Source organism: Chlorocebus sabaeus, chromosome 18, assembly GCF_047675955.1.
Source record: "Chlorocebus sabaeus isolate Y175 chromosome 18, mChlSab1.0.hap1, whole genome shotgun sequence".
Taxonomy (NCBI): domain Eukaryota; kingdom Metazoa; phylum Chordata; class Mammalia; order Primates; family Cercopithecidae; genus Chlorocebus; species Chlorocebus sabaeus.
In genome coordinates, this window is record NC_132921.1 from 31,901,601 (window position 1) to 31,922,283 (window position 20,683).

At 35.9% G+C, this 20,683-nt stretch overlaps 1 protein-coding gene across 3 annotated transcripts in view; it reads right to left on the reverse strand.

The window, feature by feature from the left end:
• SMAD4 (SMAD family member 4) overlaps positions 1-20,683 on the reverse strand; it is a 57,704-nt gene that overhangs the window by 18,443 nt on the left and 18,578 nt on the right. For 2 of the 3 annotated variants that reach the window (XR_493336.3, XM_007973983.3), the window contains exons 3-8: positions 19,602-19,776; positions 19,140-19,169; positions 13,793-14,005; positions 10,692-10,811; positions 10,479-10,595; positions 9,012-9,062 (exon numbers count right to left, since the gene is read on the reverse strand). Coding sequence is in view for 2 of the 3 variants with exons in the window: in XM_007973983.3 (XP_007972174.1) it covers positions 9,012-9,062; positions 10,479-10,595; positions 10,692-10,811; positions 13,793-14,005; positions 19,140-19,169; positions 19,602-19,776 (706 nt within the window). In the remaining variant the exon portion in view is untranslated. The remainder of the gene's footprint in view (positions 1-9,011; positions 9,063-10,478; positions 10,596-10,691; positions 10,812-13,792; positions 14,006-19,139; positions 19,170-19,601; positions 19,777-20,683) is intronic. The other variant, XM_007973984.3, reaches the window with a different exon arrangement.

The window sequence follows — 20,683 nt, forward strand, 5'->3', positions numbered from 1 at the left end:
ATCAGCTATCCCATCCCTGAGTTAAGGTTAATTATACTCTAATCGCACAGTTGTTGTACACACAGATTCTCAATTGTCTCTTGGATAGAAGGTCATTTGTCCCTTCTATGCCATAGCAAAAGATATTTTTAGTGAAGTCAGGTCATGTTAACTACCATAATTTTAACTTTGAAGACGTATTTAGTGTATTCATTTGAACAGCAATATACAATTTTAAATAATTGGGAAAAAAAAGAGGTGCTACTTTGGTTTGCAAAGACAACTGATCAAGTATTTCTAATTTTTATTTGTATACAATAATTATTACATCAAGCCCAAATACATAAAAATTATTTGGCTTTCCTGTTTTAACTCATTTAACAGATATCTACAGAGTATCTAGGGATCTTTCTGGGCACTGCATACACAGTAGGAAACAAAACAGTTACAGTCCCCGTTCTCACAGAGGTGCAGGGGCAGACAAATAAGCTGACAAATAAAATAACTCAGGTAACGATGAACACTGTGAAGAAAATAAAACAGGGTATGGAACAGCAGATGACTGGAAAGAATACTTCAGACTGGATGGTAGGGGACATCCTATCTGAAAAGATGAGATCTGAATAACCTTTTATCTATGTGAAGACTGTAAACAGATTTCAGAGAAGCAAAAGCAAAGACCCTAGGGTGGAAATGGGTTCGACATATTTAAAAGATTTACCTGTATCTCAATATGCTATTTATGAACTTCAAACTAGAATTTGAAGCAACAAAACTTTCAACAATCTTACTTTTGACAAAGTTTACTTGGAATGACAAAAAAGAAACCCAGATCTTATGGGGAAAAAAAAAAATAACCTAAAATGAAGCATGATTGATGCTTAAAATTTTTTAAAAAGAAAACAGCTTGTAAAAGCTATGTACCCTAATTACTTTTCGAAATGCTGCCAAGCAATAAAGTACTTTCCAATGAGGAGTTACCAAAACAGATCACATGAAGACTGGATAATTCAAAAACTTAAAAACTCAAATGTTTTGCCATGTCACGCTAATGAACTCGTCACAAAGATAAATATTTGTTTAAATATATCTCATTATGATTAGAACACAAAAACCAGTGATACACTAAGTGTCTTCACTGAGTGTCTTCTTAAAAAGCCAGTTTTGAAGTATTTATGAAATTATTTTCAGCCGGGTATGGTGGCTCATGCCTATAATCCCAGCACTTTGGGAGGCCAAAATGGGCAGATCACTTGAGCCCAGGAGGAAGGCCAGCCTGGGCAACATAGTGAAACTTCGTCTCTACAAAAAATAGAAAAATTGGCTGGGCATGGTTGTGTACATCTGTAGTCCCAGCTACATACAGGAGGCTGAGATAGAAGAATCACGTAAGTCTGGGAGGTCGGGATGGCAATGAGCCATGAGAGTGCCACTGCACTCCAGCCCAGGCCACAGAGACCCCATCTCAAAAATTAAAAAACAAAAAAAAAATTATTGTCTATAGAAAATGTAATGTGAAGATATCACATTATGCTATGGACAAGAAGCTTCAGCGAACAACTGATAGGTATACTGGTTAAACCAAAACTACAGAGATTGTCTAAGACATCAATCACCCAATGTTTTGGCGACCAAAAAAAAAAAAAAAAAAAAAAACAGCAAAAAAACAGTAACAGCACTTAAAAGTTGTCTTTACACAATCAGTCCAAATGTTAAATTTAGTTATAAACAAATATTTATAATACTAGGTAAGAAGAAAACAAGGGCCAGGTGTGGTGGATCACGCCTGTAATCCCAGCACTTTGGGAGGCCAAGGCGGGCCGATCACGAGGTCAAGAGATGGTGATCATCCTGGCCAACATGGCGAAACCCCGTCTCTACTAAAAATATAAAAATTAGCTGGGCATGGTGGCACACACCTGTGGTCCCAGCTACTTGGGAGGCTGAGGCAGGAGAATCACCTGAACCTGGGAGGTGGAGTTTGCAGTGAGCCAAGATGGTGCCACTGCACTCTAGTCTGGCAACAGAGTGAGACACTGTCTCAAAAAAAAAAAAAAAAAAAAAAAAATGAGGTCCAAGTACATACATTTCCTGGTTTATACCGAAAGATACTAACCAGAAGCAAAGTTCCATGGTAAGTAATGTTTTTTCTGTGACAGTCAATTCGGGGGACGGGGGGTAAATGGGAGTTTTATAGCCTCCATGGTTAAGAAAAATATGTTTTTTGGGAGGAGGGGGGAGATGGGAGTCTCACTCTCTTGCCCAAGCTAGAGTACAATGGCACGATTACAGCTCATTGCAGTCCAAGCTATCCCGGGCCCAGGCTATCCTCTCACCTCAGCCTTCCAAGTAGCCGGGGATACAGGTGCAGGCCACCATGCCTGGCTAATTTTTTAATTTTTTTGTAGACATGGGGTTGGGTCTCCCTATGATACCCAAGCTGGTCTTGAATTTCTGGGCTCAAGTGATCCTCCTGCCTTGCCCTCCCTATGTGTTGGGATTACAGGTGTGAGCCACCACACCGGGCCTGAAAAATGTACTCTTATCATCATTATTTACAACATTTGCAACTGCACCTAAACCTTACTGTATTATTTCCTACTCACTCAAGTAACTGTTTTTGTTTGTCTTAATAGTTCAGACACCATAAAACAACAATGGTTATCTAAAGCTGCACTCTGAACAGGTTGTTTAGTTTGAGTTGACATGCTAGTACTGGGAAGACACGTTTTAAGAGACTTGAGAATAAAAAGAAACCAGCATAAGAGAGTTGCACTACCGATCAGTGACTTAAAAAGGCCTAGGAATGCAAAGGTAAGTGGGCTACCACTTAGGAGGACAGAGAAGGCTAAAGCTCATCTAAATGAGTCCCAGCAAATCTGACAGTACTGAGATACAAAGCACTATGTGAAAAACTTTTTTACTCCACTCTCAATTTGCTAATCAGTCAGAAGGGATCATTCTTATTTTAAAAACAGGGGAAAGTAATAGGAAACAACTATTAAACTTTTCTAGAATCTCTTTACGCTTTTGCCCACAAGGACTAATGCCATATAATGACAACTCCGCAGTTCTCAAAACTAGCATCAACAGAAGGCTGGAATTATTCAGCACAGAATGGGCTTTCTGAATGCCCCAACTCATTTGAAAGGGAGTAAGACAGTTATGAGCTAACTTTGATATTTTTATTTTTTTGCTCCTAAATTAGTGAAGTTAAGCCAGTCTCATGAAGTCCAAAACTGTTCATCACTGGCCAAAGAAAAGGTTTTAAAAGACTGAGTTAACAAAAAAATTGTTTACAATGAAAAAACTTATCTAAATACTTTTTGTAATGGGGAAATTATAAAGTACCGTCTTATCAAATAAATGCTGTTAAATTATAATGAAAGATTTAGGTCTCCAAAGTATTGTCTTCAATTTTTTGTTTTCGGAATTTTTACGTATTTGTTTTTGAGATGCAGGCTGGAATGCAATGGTGCAATCATGGCTCACGCAACCTTGACCTCCCCGACTCAAGTGCTTCTCTCACCTCAGCCTCTAGAGTAGCCGGGACTACAGGTGCACACCACCATGTCTGGCTAATTTGTTGGTACTTTTGTGTAGAGACGGGGTCTCATTATGTTGCCCAGGCTGGTCTCAAACTCCTGGGCTCAAGCGATCCCCTGGCCTGGGCCTCTGAGAGTGCTGGGATTATAGGAGTAAGCCAAAGTGCTCTGCCTATCTTCAATATTTTAAATAAAAATAAAGTCATTCCAATAAAGTGTAAAGATTTGCTTAAAGCACCTAAGTGACTCACTATGAATTATTACCTTTATTATTTAGATATGGATGAGATGCCCTGTGAGAATCTTTTATTAATACAAAAAGGTACTCTCCAAAGTCCAGAACACACCTGAAGTTGGAAATTTGTGGGTTTCGCATCCATTTGCGAATCTGAACAAAATAACCTCAGACACTGAAGAAATCTTTCACTTTAATTTGCAATCAGTATTCAATTTGATGAATACACTTCAGTTTTAAGAAAAAGCAAAAACAATAAGTTGGTAAAAAAGAAATGAGGTGATTAAACTTTTCCAAAGTCAACACATGGAATCACCAAGTATGCTGCCTATCTGAAATCTTTTAACACCAAGGTAATTATGACCAATCTTTATTTTCATTTTCTACAATTATATCATCTATTTCCTAAAACATTTATGTAACTATCTTCAAAAATAATTTCTCAAAATAAATTTACTATATATTATTGATGATTTTTACACATATAAAAGATTCAAAGGTATATGTATATTTCCTGTTTAAATAGTTCTAAATCTATGGTAGAATATTTTAGCACTGCTTCATCAGACCATAAGAGTCTACACTAACCATATACCTACACAAAGTTTTAAACTTTGGCTTCTTTTCTACATTAAGCAAGGATAGCGGATATGTAAACTAGTAATTATAATTTAGTACAATTATAAAGTACTAGGTAGCAGGGAAAAAGGATTAGGAAAGGCTTCCCATCAGTAGTGCACTTACGCTGGATTTTCAAAGAGCTCACCACATTTGGGAGGATAGGAGAGCACGGGAGCCAACATTCACGATGACCCCCAATGATTCTCACCTCCTGATATTCACATCCTTGTGTAGGCCCCTCCCACAGGACATGGACTCTTACAGATATGATGATGTGACTTCTGACGCTAAGTATTTAAAGACACCGAGACTCTGTCTTACTCTCTCCTGATCACTCGTTAGCTGTCACATTATAAGAGAAATCCACAAGAAGAGAAACTGGAGCCTCCTGCCAACGAGACCGCCGAGACCACTAACTTGTCAGGTATGTCAGTAAACGACCCGAAAGTGAATCCTTTAGCCTCTGAAAATGCCTTCAGATGATGGCAGCCCCAGCTGACAACTTCAGTGCAACCTCATGAGATCCTGAGCCGAAACCACCCAGCTACGCCATGTGTAGATCCTTACCTATAGAAACTAAGTGATATGACAAATTGTTATTGTTTCAATTTGCTAAGTTTTGGAGTAATTTGTTGTGGAATCGATAACTAATATAGAGTACGAGAAAAAAGCAGAGGGATGATATTCCTAGGTTAAAGCTTCAAGAGATGAGGCTAGAGAAGCACACAAGAACGAGGACCAGAAATTCTTTTCTGCCTAGCTAAGGAATTTGGACTTTATCCTATGGCCAAGCATTGAGTAGGGGAATAAGTTCTTTAGCAAAGAAATAACTAGATTCAAATTTTAAAATAAATATTGAGTAGCAGTAGAGATACAGTTGAGAAGGAGGGTACTAGAACTGGAAGCTCTCCTAACAGGGAAATCAGTTACAATATTCTTGAAACAGTACAAAAGGAGAAATGAAGAGGAACAGTTGTGAGATAGAACTCCTCAAGGGCCCATTAGTATCCACAGCCAAAGACCATTTGGGTTCTACCTGCTGACTCCATTAAAGGTGTGCATGCAGAGCAAATCCTCTGTGGCAACTACCTCGACAGAGACCTTTTCAGGAACAGCCTCCCCAATAAATCACTTCCTTATTCTACTCAAAGACAGAGGCCCATAGTGAGACCCGGTTTCTTAAAAAAAAAGACAGAGGCTTTAATGTCAATGCACACTACTATAAAAGCATAGCCTCAACTGATTAATGCTATTTTCTAACCAGGAGATGCCGTGCCTAAACACCAGTTCTACCATGAAAAGAATGAATTAAATCTACCAAGAGGCCAAAGGCAAGTACTGAAGAGGTCCAAATGACTAGCTAAATGTCACCGCCGCTATACCCACCTATGACTCTATCCAGGGTAGGTCTTTCTTCAGAGCCTTGATTACCCTCACTGCTGCAGACTACCTCCCACTAAGCTGTATGAACACTGAGATCCCTAAATTGCCAGGAGCCACTAATGACTCTCAAGGATAGCCAGCAAAAATTCTCATTCTTCAGACTCTAGATTTTCCCCTCTTGTCACAATATATTCACACACACGAATCAAGATCCTGATACAGTAATTCCATTTATATAATTTAAAAAACAAGTAAAGCCAGATTACTAGACTGTTTAGGGATGTCTTCATCACTTTAAAAGAGCATAAAAGGGCCGGGTGCAGTGGCTCATGCCTGTAATCCCAGCATTTTGGGAGGCCGATGGGGCAGATCACTTGAGGCCAAGAGCTCGAGACCAGCCTGGACAACATGGTGACACCCTCTCTCTACTAAAAATACAAAAATTAGCCAGGCACGGTGGCGGGTGCCTATAATCCCAGCTACTTGGGAGGCTGAGGCAGGAGAATGGCTTGAACCCAGAAGTGGAGGTTGCAGTGAGCCAAACTGCGCCACTGCACTCTAGCCTGGGCGACAGAACGAGAGTTCATCTCAAAATAAATTTAAAAAATTTTAAAAATAAAAAATAAATGAAAGAGAAAAAAAAAGTGCTTTTTATCCATAAAAAGCAGGACAGTGGCTACCTCTGGGGAGAAGAAAAGAGAAGGTTTTGACAGAGACAAAATTCATGGGGTAGGAAGGTTTCTGGGATGCTGTAATGTTTTAGTTCTCGATCTGGGTAGTGATTACATGAGTACGGGTTTTAGTGATGTTAGGCTATATACTTATTTGTGTTATACACTTTTCTGTATATTACATTTCTCAAAAAAAGTGTTTTATGAAAAGGCTAGACCCCTTGACCTACAAAAATGTTTAAAATCACAACACACAATATAACACAGAAAATCCGTTAAAGAAGATAATAAATATATATTGTTAAAAGAATGCTTCTGCCCCACTAGCATCACTTTTCTCGTAACCAGAACAAATATTTGCCTCTTAAAGCAGCAGAGAGTTTATTAAACTATCACATCTACTGCTAGCCAGCACAGTAACACTGGTTCTCACACTCTGATGTCACTGTAATATGGCCTTTCGATCTAGAAATTCTATAAATCTCTTGAACTAAAATATGAGAAAAGTTATAAACACAAAGATGTTCCCTTCTATTTTTTTAAACAGCTAGAAGAAAAACTGAAACCAACACAATCAATAACAGAACATTATTTACACAGAGAAAATTATGTGGGCCTATTTAAGAATTGTATGTTACCCTTTAAATTAATCATTATGGGCACTGTGTTTATGTTTTTAAAAAACCTTTACTGGAAGTATATACTAAGATACACATAAAACTATGATACAGGATTTGCTTCAAAATAATATAGAATGAAGAAAGAGAGTATGAATGAAATAAGTTTGGTCATTAGTTGATAATAGCTGAAACTGAGGAATAAGTACAACAGGGGAACTTCCTGTACTATTCTGGTATGCTTAAAATTCTTTATGCTTGACTTATATAAAGAACGGAGTTTTTATATAAAAACTTTTTATATAAACTTTTTATATAAAAAGTGGAGTACTGTTCAGCCATAAAAAACAATGAGATTCAGTCACTTGCGACAATACAGATGGAACTGGAGGCACTACGTTCAGTGAAATAAGCCAGGCAAAGAAAGACAAACATCACATGTTTTTATTTGTGAGATCTAAAAATCAAAACAATTGAACCCATGGAGACAGAGAGTAGAAGGATGGTTACCAGAGGCTGGGAAAGGTAGTACGGAGTTGGGGGAAGGTGTGGATGGTTAATAGTACAAAAGGTAGTTAGAATGAATAAGGTCTAATATTTTAGAGCACAACAGGGTGACTGTAATCAATAATTTAACTGTACACTTTAAAATAACTAACAGAGTATAGACTATAACACAAAAGATAAATGCTTGAGGGGGATGGATACCCCATCTTCCATGTTGTGCTTATCATGCATTACATGCCTGTATCAAAACATCTCATATGCCCCATAAATATATACATCTTCTACGTACCCACAAAGATGAAAAATAAAATCATTAAAAATTTTTTTTTAACTCTTCAAGCTTGGTGTGGTGGCTCACGTCTATAATCCCAGCATTCTGGGAGGCTAAGGCAGGAGGATCACTTGAGGCTAGGAGTTCAAAACCAGCCTGGACAACATAGCGAGATCCCATCTCGGCAAAAAATTTAAAAATAAATAAAATTATTAGCAGAAGGATTGCTTTAGCCCAGGAGTTCGAGACCAGCCTGGGCAACATGGTGAGACCCTGTATCTACTAAAATACAAAGATTAGCCAGGCATGGTGGCACCTGCCTATAGTCCCAGCTACTCTAGAAGCTGAGGCAAGAGGATTGCTTGAGACCAGGAGGTCAAGGCTTCAGTAAGCTGAGATCATGCCACTGCACTCCAGTTTGGGTGACAGAGCCAGGCCCTGTCTCAAAAATAAACAAGTAAAAATAAAAACATAATTCTTCATAATAATGTTACTTTAATTAGGAGGAAAATTGAGTTTATAGTTTCCAAAAAATTAAGGTGATTAGTTGAAGTAATATATTTGCATCTTTTTATGCTAAGAAAAACAGATATGAAGGGATGAGAAAAAATTTCAAAATCTATGTTTGTGTTACAAGGGACTTTCAGTATTTCATTTTCAAGTGTTTTCTGTTTTATTATCTCTATAACTTCAAAAATTATACACAAACTTTGAACTGAGGAAAGCTATTTAGCTATTTACTCTTTTGTATACAATTTAATCAAATAGTTTCTAAATTCCAGTTAACGAGAGATCCTGAATAATAGAGTGAATTATTTTTCTTTTCAGCATGTACTTAAGATTCTTTCCTGGCTTTTTAAGCTATAGTTTTACAGCTGTTCTATTTTGAAACCTAGTTTTATTCTGCTGCATATGTATGTATTCAATGCTGAAGCCAGCATTTCTGTAATTCTCATTTTAGCTGAAAAGACAGTTCTTTTCTTTCGGGGACAGTTAAACTGAATAAAATATAGACAGTCTATGTGTGACTATATCGGCTATTCATACTGTTGATTAACTCATGTCATGATGAGTATTGTACTTATCTGAGAAGTGACCCTATAATTCTGTTAAAGCCTGTGTTTGCAAGTTTCAATCACCACTAAATCTAAATACAGGGAATCAATTTTGAAATACACTTACCAGGATGATTGGAAATGGGAGGCTGGAATGCAAGCTCATTGTGAACAGGCCCTAAAGAAAAGACAACAAAAATTCCATTTTTATTTATTAAAAGTTGTCTAATGCTAAAACTTTTAGTAAATCTTACTTAAATATAAATATTATAGGTTAGGAATTGTTGAAAACAAGTTTATGCAATGTCTAAGAACTTAAAAGTTTACTTTACAATAAGCAAATAGTCTTAAACTATTAACACTTTTGTGGATATTTAATAACTAACATTTTAGTGCTATCTGCCAAGTGTTATTATTACACAATTTACACATAATTTTCCATCCAATATTTAATACAGATCATAAATGAATTATTCATGTAACATCCAATACAGTAAAATTTATAATGCAATGTATAATAATAAACTATTAGGTCTATTCTAAAAACAAGTGCTTACGTTAATTAAGGATGTTTATTTAATGGAATCGTAGCTAACATAATTGGAAACTTGTAATGTGTTAAGACACAGTGCTAAACACCTCACATAAATTATTACATTTACTTCTTACAAACACCCCTTGAGGTAGATACTAGTATTACTGCTCCTGAGGCTTAATGAGGTGAAATAACTTGCCAATGGTCACACAAGCCTGTTAAAGGTCCAAACCCAGCACCCTTAAACACTATGACGGCCTAGGCAGCCATTAAAAATTACATTCTCTTAAGAAATGGAAAAAATAGTAACATAACTGAAAAGAAGCAAGACATATACAATACACATAGAGTAGGAGCCCCCTGTCAATTTACATATACCTGTTTATATGACTGGAAGGAAAATGACAAAATATTAGAAGTGGCTATTTTTGAGTAGCAGGATTCAGGGTAATTTTGCTTTTCTTATTTACACTTTTCTGTATTTTCTAAGTTTTCTTTGGTACTATTAATATTATAACGAGAAGGAATTTAATGTATATAAAAGAGTTATACTCTTGATTTTACTAAGCCATATGAACAGTGCTCCTATTCTACCTGAAACTATAGGCTGTAGGGTATTCCTCCCAATCATGCCGGCACAAAGTTATCTATAGATTCAACATTATCCAAAGTACACTGAATACTACACTGAGGAAAACCTTGAGAACTCAGTGCTCAAAGGGTTTTAATCCATTATGGGTGGATATACAAGACACAGATGAGATCTAAGAACATATACAAAGTAAACAAACAAATGAATGGAAATCAATGTGATGTTAATGAAACATTAGCAACAGAGAAATAAATGTATTTAGCAAACATCACTCCTCTAAAATAAAAAGGTATGGTAACTATGAAAAATAATACTGTTTACAAAAAATACTGAAAAGCACTATTTAATGAAACAAAATCACAGGATGAATAAAAGATGTAAAAACATTTTTAAAAAATAGAAAACAAAGCCCTACCAAAAAAAAAAGGAAAAAAAAAAGAGCCCTTACAACAAAAACAAGAGCTTACAGTAATGTCCGGGATGGGGCGGCATAGGCGGGTGGTGCTGAAGATGGCCGTTTTGGTGGTGAGGCAAATTAGGTGTGTATGGTGCAGTCCTACTTCCAGTCCAGGTGGTAGTGCTGTCTAAAAATTAAGGCCCACATGGGTTAATTTGCTTTTATAAAGGCTGCCTACTTTTTTCTCAACTATTTAAAAGATTTTTTTAAAGTATGTACATACTATGATGGTAAGTAGCTGGCTGACCAGTAAATCCATTCTGCTGCTGTCCTGGCTGAGGCCCTGATGCTATCTGCAACAGTCCTTCACTATGGCTGCCCCCCAGTATACTGGTAGGCTGACCTAGAGGAACAAGAAGACATTAACATGGTACATTCATAGATGTCATCTTATGATTTCATATACTAAATGAAGGACTAATTTTATCTGATAATGCACAACTACAAAGATGGGCAAAAAGTGTAACTCACCCATGGCCTATCAGGTTAAAAAAAACCCTAAAGTCATCTATAAAGACAAACCTTAACTTGAAGAAGCTCAAAATTATTCCATTTTATGTAATGTCTTGCTAATTTTAGTGGCTTATTTCTTCACAAACGTATTTCAAATGCCAGCAAACCACCACTGTATGTCTGGCCTATCATATTAACTTCTTCAGAAGTATATCAGTTCATCCTGGCCACTCCAACCACTTCTCTCTCTGGACCTTTCTGATTAGGACCCCAAAAATTCAAGCTCAAGAAAATGTTGAAAACTGAAAAATTAATCATTGTCAGCACTGGTACTAGTAATGGCAGAATGCTAGGGTTTGACAGAGAAAAGCAGAGCAGAAAATTATTTTAAACAGGATGTGATGGTGAAGAGGAGGAAGTTAAAAAGATCTAGCTCTGCTGTCCAATCAATATACCATTTACTGGTTAAAAACAAACAAAAAACTATCACTCTACTTTCCAATTTTTTCAAGAGCTTTCATAAACCAAGAGTCATTTCTTTTCAACAACACCATCATATTCCCAGATTTACACGAAATTAGTTGCCCTCTCTGTATGCAATATACCAAGAGAAGCAAACTTCTCCTGGCTTCTATTCTATTCAAAAACCATCCTATGATATTGCTTACTGTCCTACATTTTTAAGGCTTTTTTTTTAAAGTGGAAATTTGATTTCTTAAAGAGCATTAATTAAGTCAATTGTTTACCCCATTTGGAAAGCACTAAATTTATAATTATTTATAACTGGCATCACCTCATTCTTTTCTAAATGGGAGTATAATCAGATGGAAGACAGTAAACGTCACCATTGCTCAAACTATCAAAGAAAAGGAATATTTTTCTTTTCTCTACATATCACATTTCCTTAAAGCTAAGAATTACAAAACCAAAACCTAAAGAGAATATTTCAATACTCCCCAAATTATTTATCTGTAAAAATGACATTTTAGCAACCTCCCTTCCTACTCATCCCCCAGATTCTGCAATTTATCTTTAAAGGTTAATTATGGTTTTGTTCGTGTTTTTAATAATTATACATGCAATACTCTTAGCTAACTTACAAAAATTGTCATTAACTACACAGGATAAATTATTTTAATTAACAGGTATTTAAAAGGAAATTCTTAAAATATTCAGGTGTCAAACGAACATAAAATTGTAAAGTGACCCATTGTAGTTATCCATACTGAATACTTCTCTTATGCAATTCTAAGTATGTAAAATACAGTTAAACAACACGACTCTATCAGCTGATGTAAAATAGCCTTTCAAATCTTCTATTCTAGTTCAACTTCTTTTTGTTCATTTAATTTCATCAATATACTTTTTGAGATCTAAGGGAACATTTTGACACAAGTCCTAAAACTTACAGTATTTACAGTATTTGATTATTAAAATCTACCCAATAAATACCAGGATAAAATTAGCTGCATTTCATTTATATCACTTTTTCTAATCTTTGCATAGGACTCAACCTTAGGGAACAAAACAGTCAAAATGAAGTCACTTTAGCAAGCATTAACAAAGGTATAGAAATTCAATCTCCAGATAATATAAACAGAAGTAGGTAGCTGTGCTCTAGCACTAATCTATGTTCAAGCAGCTATAATGTACCTTCTTTTATTTTCTATCACTATCCACTGTTTGTCAACCATATTCCTAATTTGGTAAATAAAAAGAAGACAGATAACAGAAGAACCAAGTGATTAAGGATCTGGGTTCTCAAGTGCTTAACCTATATGACCCATTTAGTATATGCTGCCTATAGTGAGACCATCATCTCTTATATAGCAAACCAAAAACATATTGCTTTGAAGTGGTGTAATGAATTAAAGAGGGGAAATTTTGGTATACCTCACTTGAAAACTCACAATTACAGAAATCAGTCCCCTATTTATTCCAAAGATCAAAATTTCTATGTTGAATCTAATCTGATAGTAAAGCAAATAGAATAATGGTACTTTTGGCAGCAACTAATACAGTATTAGACCAGAGCTGTCAAAAATCTATTCTGATGTAGGTTTACATATAATTCCTTTAGCAATTGCATGCAACTAACACCATACACATGCCAAGACAATGCACTATGATTAACTGGAAAAAAAAAAAAAAAAAGCAAAAAAACCTACTTCATTTGCAAGGCAGCAAACTATCAAACCTTTGGTTACTGTGAAAATAAGTAACAGAACCAGGTCATATCATCAGGCCCCAAAAAACCTAAACCTAGCAGCCCCTTTGCCTCCTATGACATGGCAGAAAAGAAGGATCCTTCTGAAACAGACTAATTTTTTAAAAATATAGACAAATATTTTTAAAAGAGATATAGAAGTTAGCTTACATCAAAATTGACTTAATTACTTAATGTCTATCTTGAGCAATACATAACAAATTTGTCAAGATCTCTTTGCACAGTGAGAAAATAAGACAACTACTATAAGGTAATATTCTCCCAGATAAACCAAAATAAGAACACTGGATTAAAAGAAAGGTTGCAATTCCATTAACACAGACCTTCATAAACATCTTGGATCAAAACTACTTCTTAATTATTTAAATATTTCTCCAAAATCTATCTGAGAGCTTAAGAGGCTACTTACTTCTACATGTAATAGTAAAGTTCAAATCAGATCACTAATTTGAATCAATATTCTAATCAAAGCCATTAAATTCCAAGCGATTGTACATACTTGTCTAACACCTGTTTACCTATGAAAGACACCACAGTTACTTTTAATGTTTATTTACTTGGAGTTTCCCCCCAAATGACTACACATAAATAAGCAATGATTAGGAAAACTCAACTTGCTGACTACATCTGATTCTAGAACTCACTTGTGGAAGCCACAGGAATGTTGGGAAAGTTGGCAGTGCTGGTAGCATTAGACTCAGATGGGGCTAACAGAGCTGGGGTGCTGTATGTCTCTGTTGACGCACGATTACTTGGTGGATGCTGGATGGTTTGAATCGAATGTCCTTCAGTGGACAACGATGGCTGTCCCTCAAAGTCATGAACATATTCATCCTTCACCATCATACTTGAAGGAGCTATGTAGAAAATTAAACATATTTTAAATTTTTATAAGCTTCTATCCCCAGAAAAAAAAAATCTTATTAGCAAGTAATATAACATCTAAAATCAATTACAGTGTAAGTAACTTTAAATCAGAATTTTTTCATATTATTTTAAAAGCATACTACTTTACCAGCAAAAGTCATTTATTTAATGGTAACAGCATCAGATATATTTTAAATCCATCAATCTGACTCTCAAATTCGAAGCTAGTCTATGTTCCAACAGCCTCCAGCAACAATCCTAAAAAGGTACTCCTCAGTTTCTTGAGAAACGTAGAATAATAATCACCTAAATACATAAGGCATGCAAAAACCAAAAGGCTGGAAAATGTGTATCCAGCTGAGAAAAACAATTATTCAGTCTAAATCGAGATTGAGTATTTAACTACATCCTTTTGCTAATTTCACACTGTGGAGATATCAGTGGGATCTGACAGATATCCAATTCCAGGATCTAGAATTATTGTTAAGCAACATATTCTTTAAAAATGAAGTGTACTGAATGTCCCCTATAGATTTAGAACCAAACAGAAAAATTCTAAATGAAAAGTCAAGCTGAAATTTCCCTCTAGAAACCCAACCCAAATAAGAATATTTGATAAACATATGGTGTGAGAAAACTCAGTAATCAATCTTTCACCTATGTGGTTACACCTTCATAAGTAAAGCTAGATTCCAGCTGATATAGCATAACACCTTTCCATTAACAAACCAGGAAATAGTTTGCTCTGTTGTATGAGAAAAAGAAAACTGAAACTGAACTGCATAAATGTTAATTCTCTGCCTGGAACCTTCCTTTTGGTTTTAGGTTATTGTTTTAAGGTTTGTTTTTTATCTTTAACAACCAATCCTTTATTGCTTCTGAACTAACACTACTCCAGAACTTAACAATCCACTGAACTAATAGTAGGTTCTCTTCTTAAAGCAGTAAATTAGTAGACCACAAAAAGACATTCCCTTTTTCATTAAGAACTAGCATATCATTTCCCTTATCTTTCCCTATGTCAACCTTCAAAAAAAATCTACATGTAAATATCAGTTAAGTTACATGGGTATTTTTTATTAAATTGAGACTATTTCAAGGCAGTAATAATCATCCATTGTGCAAGTTTCTATGTGCAACCTCTTAAAAACCTCTTAAGAAGTACGTTCATGCATCAAAAGTCATGATGATGATATTCTGAAGACCCATAAATCCCATTCCAAAGTTCCTCTTTAGAAATTTTACGGAAACAAAAAGATAATCAAAAGGATGTTTAACAAATTATGTATCGATAAAAAAACTGAACACAATCACTCATCACTAACATTGGCCAAATTATAAAAATAATAAAAAGAAAAAAATTGGGGCATAAAATTGGTATGTCTACACTTATTCAGCCTTGTATTATACCCTTCAACAAAGTTCAATGATTTTCTTCATATAAATCCTGACATCTCTAAATAATTCCTGGACATTTTAGGTTTTCTGTTGTTATAACGACCAGGATCTTTTTACCGACTTACTGGTTTTGCTAGCTGATTTGAGGATACAACTGGTCAACTTGGTACTCACTGCTTTTGCTTTTCAGGTGACTCTTTAGTGTAATCAGTAATCATAACATCTTTAAGTACCTACTGCATTCTGCTTTTAAACAGTTATGACTCATAAATCTTTCTTGCCTTAAATATGCTGGCTAAACTTCCCAAATGTAAGTTTGAAACCTCTACTGGTCTACAGATTTCTTTAACCCCAGATAATCCATAATGTTTCTCAGGTAAAACTGAAGGTATCAACAAGTATAGAAATCTGCAATATATTTTTGCCAAGAGAAAAAAAGCAAGTTACAAAACACTATTGTACACTAATGATCATATGCATGTTTAAAAAATCATATACTCTAAGTAAAAAAGCAAGGTCCAGAACAGTATGCACAGTATACATTTTGTGTAAGAAAGGAGGTATGTATTTTTTGCATATAGAAACCCTGGAAGGAAACACCAGAAACTAAAAAAAGTGATTACCTGAATTAGGGGGGAATGGGGGCAGGGGTGGGAGCACTTCTTTTCACTGTATACCTTTTTATAGTATTTTGATTTATGGACCATGTATTGCCTATTCAAAAAAATAAAATTAAAAAAACATATAGTATATATTTTTTAAAGTCCAGAAAAACAGACACCAAACTGTTAAATATTTCTCTTTATGGGCTAGCATTCAACAAATTCATTCACTGAAAAAATATTTCTTGAGCACCTATGTTCCAGGTACTGTTCTAGTACTTGGGATATAGCCATAAACAAAACAAATATCCCTGCTGTCATGGAGTTTGCAGTCTTTTGTAATATTTTCCCATTGTTTAAATATCTAATAGCAAACACATATTACTCCAGCTCCTCCTAGTTGTCTATTCTTGGGCAAGTTCCTTCACCTCTCCAGGTAGCAGTCCCTTCATCTGTTAAAGTATAAATAATCCCACCTCCCATGTAGAAGTATCATGAGAATGACACAATACTCAGAAATCATTTAGCTCAGTCTGACCTGACACACAATGAGTACCCAGTGTTAGCTATTATTATTTAACCATATTTTTAGAGTAGTTTTACATATATATAGTGATTATAAAATGTTCTAAGAGGGCTGGGTACAGTGGCTCATGTATGTAATCCCAGCACTTTGGGAGGCTGAGACAGTGGATCGCCTGAGGTCAGGAGTTCGAGACCAGCTGGCCAACATGGTGAAACCCCATCTCCACTAAAAATACAAAAATAATAATAATAATAATAAATGCTGGGCATGGTGGCTGGCGCCTGTAATCCCCGCTGCTCAGGAGGCTGAGGCAGGAGAATCGCTTGAACTCAGGAGGCGGAGGTTGCAGTGAGCCGAGATCCCACCATTGTACTCCAGCCTGGGCAACAAGAGCGAAACTCTGTCTCAAAAAAGAAAAAGAAAATGTTCTAAGAGGGTCAAAGAATATATTCTCTATAGGTGACAAAAAAGCTGAAACCACTGGGCCCACCCTAGGTCTGTATTTTTTATCATCACCAGCAGCCAGGACATAGCACCTATCTGATGGTATTATCACTCTCTTATTTACTTTTTCTCTCCTCCACTAGACTATAAGCTCACTTGAGCAGACAAAACATACCTTATTATCTTAGCATCCCTGGAAACTAACACAGTACCAGGCAATACATGCTCATTACATATTTGTTAAAATGAATACACAGGTCGACGTGGTCATAGAAAGTTTCATGAAAGATAAAAGGCTGGAAATGACTACCATAAGACATTAACTCAAAAATGAAGGAACCGTCCTATTTTCTTAACTTTTAGTTACCTGGTCTTATATTATTCCTTTGTCCAAATCTAGAAGGAGCTGTGAGAAATACCAGTTGTTTTCTGAGGAAATAAGGCACTGAAGACAGCCTTTACAAAACCACCACTAGGGGGACCTACAAGGCTGAATACAGTCCTACAGTCACTAAAGAAAGGCTAAAAAACCCATACAACCCCATCAGTAACGGTGCATCAATAATTTTAGAATGGGGAGGTGTGTGATGAGCATTCAGAATTTGAATCCCCTCACAAACAGCCCCATAGAGAGATTCTGATACACTTATCATTGCAGTCTCCCAACCTTTAACACCCACTGAGCCAAATGTTTTCTCCAAAAACATGGATGGAAAACGGTGAAGATATGAAGCGTGTTTCCTTTCAAAAAAAAGAAGTGATATAATATCAATGTCTGCATAGCAAAGAGGCAGAGTTTTAACCAATCTTAAAGCAACCCTTCCCAGATCACCACAACAGCTCCTAACAATAAACCCACACTTGTCAGAAACCTACTAGTCACTAACGAGCACAACAAGGCACTGAGTCTTCCTCCATTACTAGTGGTATGGGAGAAAGGTGGAAAATAAAATCAAGTAGAACTGCATACTCTTCCTAAATTTTGGTTAAGGTCACCTAGTATTTCTGACTCACCTATAAAATTCTGCAAACAAAAAAGGTGCTAAACTACTACTAATTTCCCTCCAGAGCAACAGCACACCTTTTCTAAGACGACAATGGTTCCTTTTTTTTTTTTTTTTGAGACAGAGTTTCACTCTTGTTGCCCAGGCTGGAGTGCAACAGTGTGATCTCAACTCACTGCAACCTCCACTTCCAGGGTTCAAGCGATTCTCCTGCCTCAGCCTCCTGAGTAGCTGGAATTACAGGCGCCCACCACCACACCTGCTTAATTTTTTATATTTTTAGTAGAGACAGGGTTTCACCATGTTGGCCAGGCTGGTCTCAAATTCCTGACCTCAGGTGATCCACCCGCCTCAGCTTCCCAAAGTACTGGGATTGCAGGCGCGAACCACCGTGCCTGGCTGACAGTGGTTCCTTATAAGAGTTTCTCCGCAAATAATTAGTTCTTACAGAAATCTGAGTTTATTAAGTTCTAAGTAACAGAGCTAAAGATTTAATAAAACTCCATTCTCAAATATTATAATAAAAAACAAAAACACACACCCCCATTCGCATTTTATTTTCTCAATTACCTTAAAACAGTTTTTCTTTTAAAGAATACAATTAGGTAAGCTGTGATGGGCATATGCTTTTAAGTAGCCTTGATTTATTTACTCAAAATGTAACAAGACTGAAAAAATACAAATGAGCGCGATTTTAAACCATTCTCAACATTATCATTCATAAAAATGTTAGGCTGAAATGAAGGAAAATTAGAATACTGGCATTTTAAAAGGATATGTTATACGTGATTCCAAATTACCAAATGTTCTGGGTACTTAACATCCATTAAAACTGGTTCTGTGAGATTTTCTTCAAAAATGGGTCTTAACTCAAAAAATATTCTTTGTATTTGTTTTTGGTACATTCCTCTATCATGTTTTTTACAGTACTTTAGTTCATAAATTGCAGTTCATATACAAAGAGCAAATAGCCAATTTAAATCCAGTTTTAAATGCTGACGTGCCCCCAAACCCCAAAATCTAAATTTCCAAATCAGTAAGTTATTTTCTTGTTAATGTTACTGCCGCCCACACAAACTAATTCTAGGTCAACAAAAAAACAGAGAGGATAGGACAAAAGAAAGAAAGTAATAAGAAACAGATTACCTACCATTACTCTGCAGTGTTAATCCTGAGAGATCTTAATTGTTTAAAAGGGAAAACAAATGAAACATTAATCATTACAATGAAAATATTTTCCATTTAACAGAGAATGTCAAGTTAAACCAGAGATTACAAAAGTTCATGAACTATTTCAATTCAGAAGTAGCATAAACACTATCTAACAATACACACACTAAGTATTCAAATTTATAATGCTTTCCATCTTATTTCTCAAAAACAATGTTCTAAATGGGCAAAATATCAACTATAATACTTGGTTTTAGCAGTCAAAATATAAGTTTGTTCCTAAGTTCAAATTAAAACACGTATATTAAAAATGTCTGATTCTTTAACCTTATTTAAAGTCGTGGGCTATCTTCCAAATTTATAATTTAACTTACAAAAATTAAAACACTATTGAGATCCTTTTCCCTTTATGTTTCTTAGGATAAAAGCAAAGTCTACTTACCAATTCCAGGTGATACAACTCGTTCATAGTGATATGGATTCACACAGACACTATCACATTTTAAGTCAAATGCATACTGACAATATTTAACATGTTTTAGTTCATTTTTGTGAAGATCAGGCCACCTCCAGAGACGGGCATAGATCACATGAGGAAATCCTTTCCGGCCAGCCACCTAGAAAAATAAACGACCATTTATTCATCTGTCACATTATGCAAGACACTTTTATATATATTCTGATTTAATCCTCACAATCCTACCAAGTCAGTATTACAATCCCCACTTCATAAATGAGAAAACTAAAATTCAAAATAACTAACTTGGCCATGTCATGCATCAGACCTATAATTTAAACCTTGGTGTAATTTCAAGGCCTGTGTTCAGGTTTTAAAAATGCAAGAAGTGGCTGGGCATGGTGGCTCACACCTGTAATCATATCACTTTGGCAGGCCAAGGCAGGAGGATCGCTTGAGCCCAGGAGTTCATGACCAGCCTGGACAACATGGCAAGGCCCTTGTCTCCACAAATAATAAAAAATTACCCAGGTATAGTCGTATGTGCCTGTAGTCCTAGCTACTCAGGAGGCTAAGGCAGAAGGATTGCATAAGCCCAGTAGGTCAAGGCTGCAGTGAGCTATGTTTGCACCACTGCACTCCAGCCTGGGCAAGAGTGAGACCATGTCTCAAAGAAAAAAAATGAAATAAATATTTAAAAAGACTGTGTTGTAGAAACCATGTATAAAGTCTTGAAATAAAACTTTAAAATTTAAGACATAAAATGTCTGTAAGATTTATTTCAGCAAGGGAGATTATGAAGTTCTACCTGAAAAATGTGATCAATGAAACATTTGGTAACAGTCAAACATATCAGATTTCTAAATTATAAAAAGACTAAGTGTAATCCAACTGTTTAAATGTACATACGATATCAAAAAAGAAAGCAACATGGCTGGGCACGGTGGCTCACACCTGTAATCCCAGAATTTTGGGGGGCCAAGGCGGGTGGATCACCTGAGGTCAGCAGTTTGAGACCAGCCTGACCACCATGGTGAAACCCCGTCTCTACTAAAAATACAAAAATT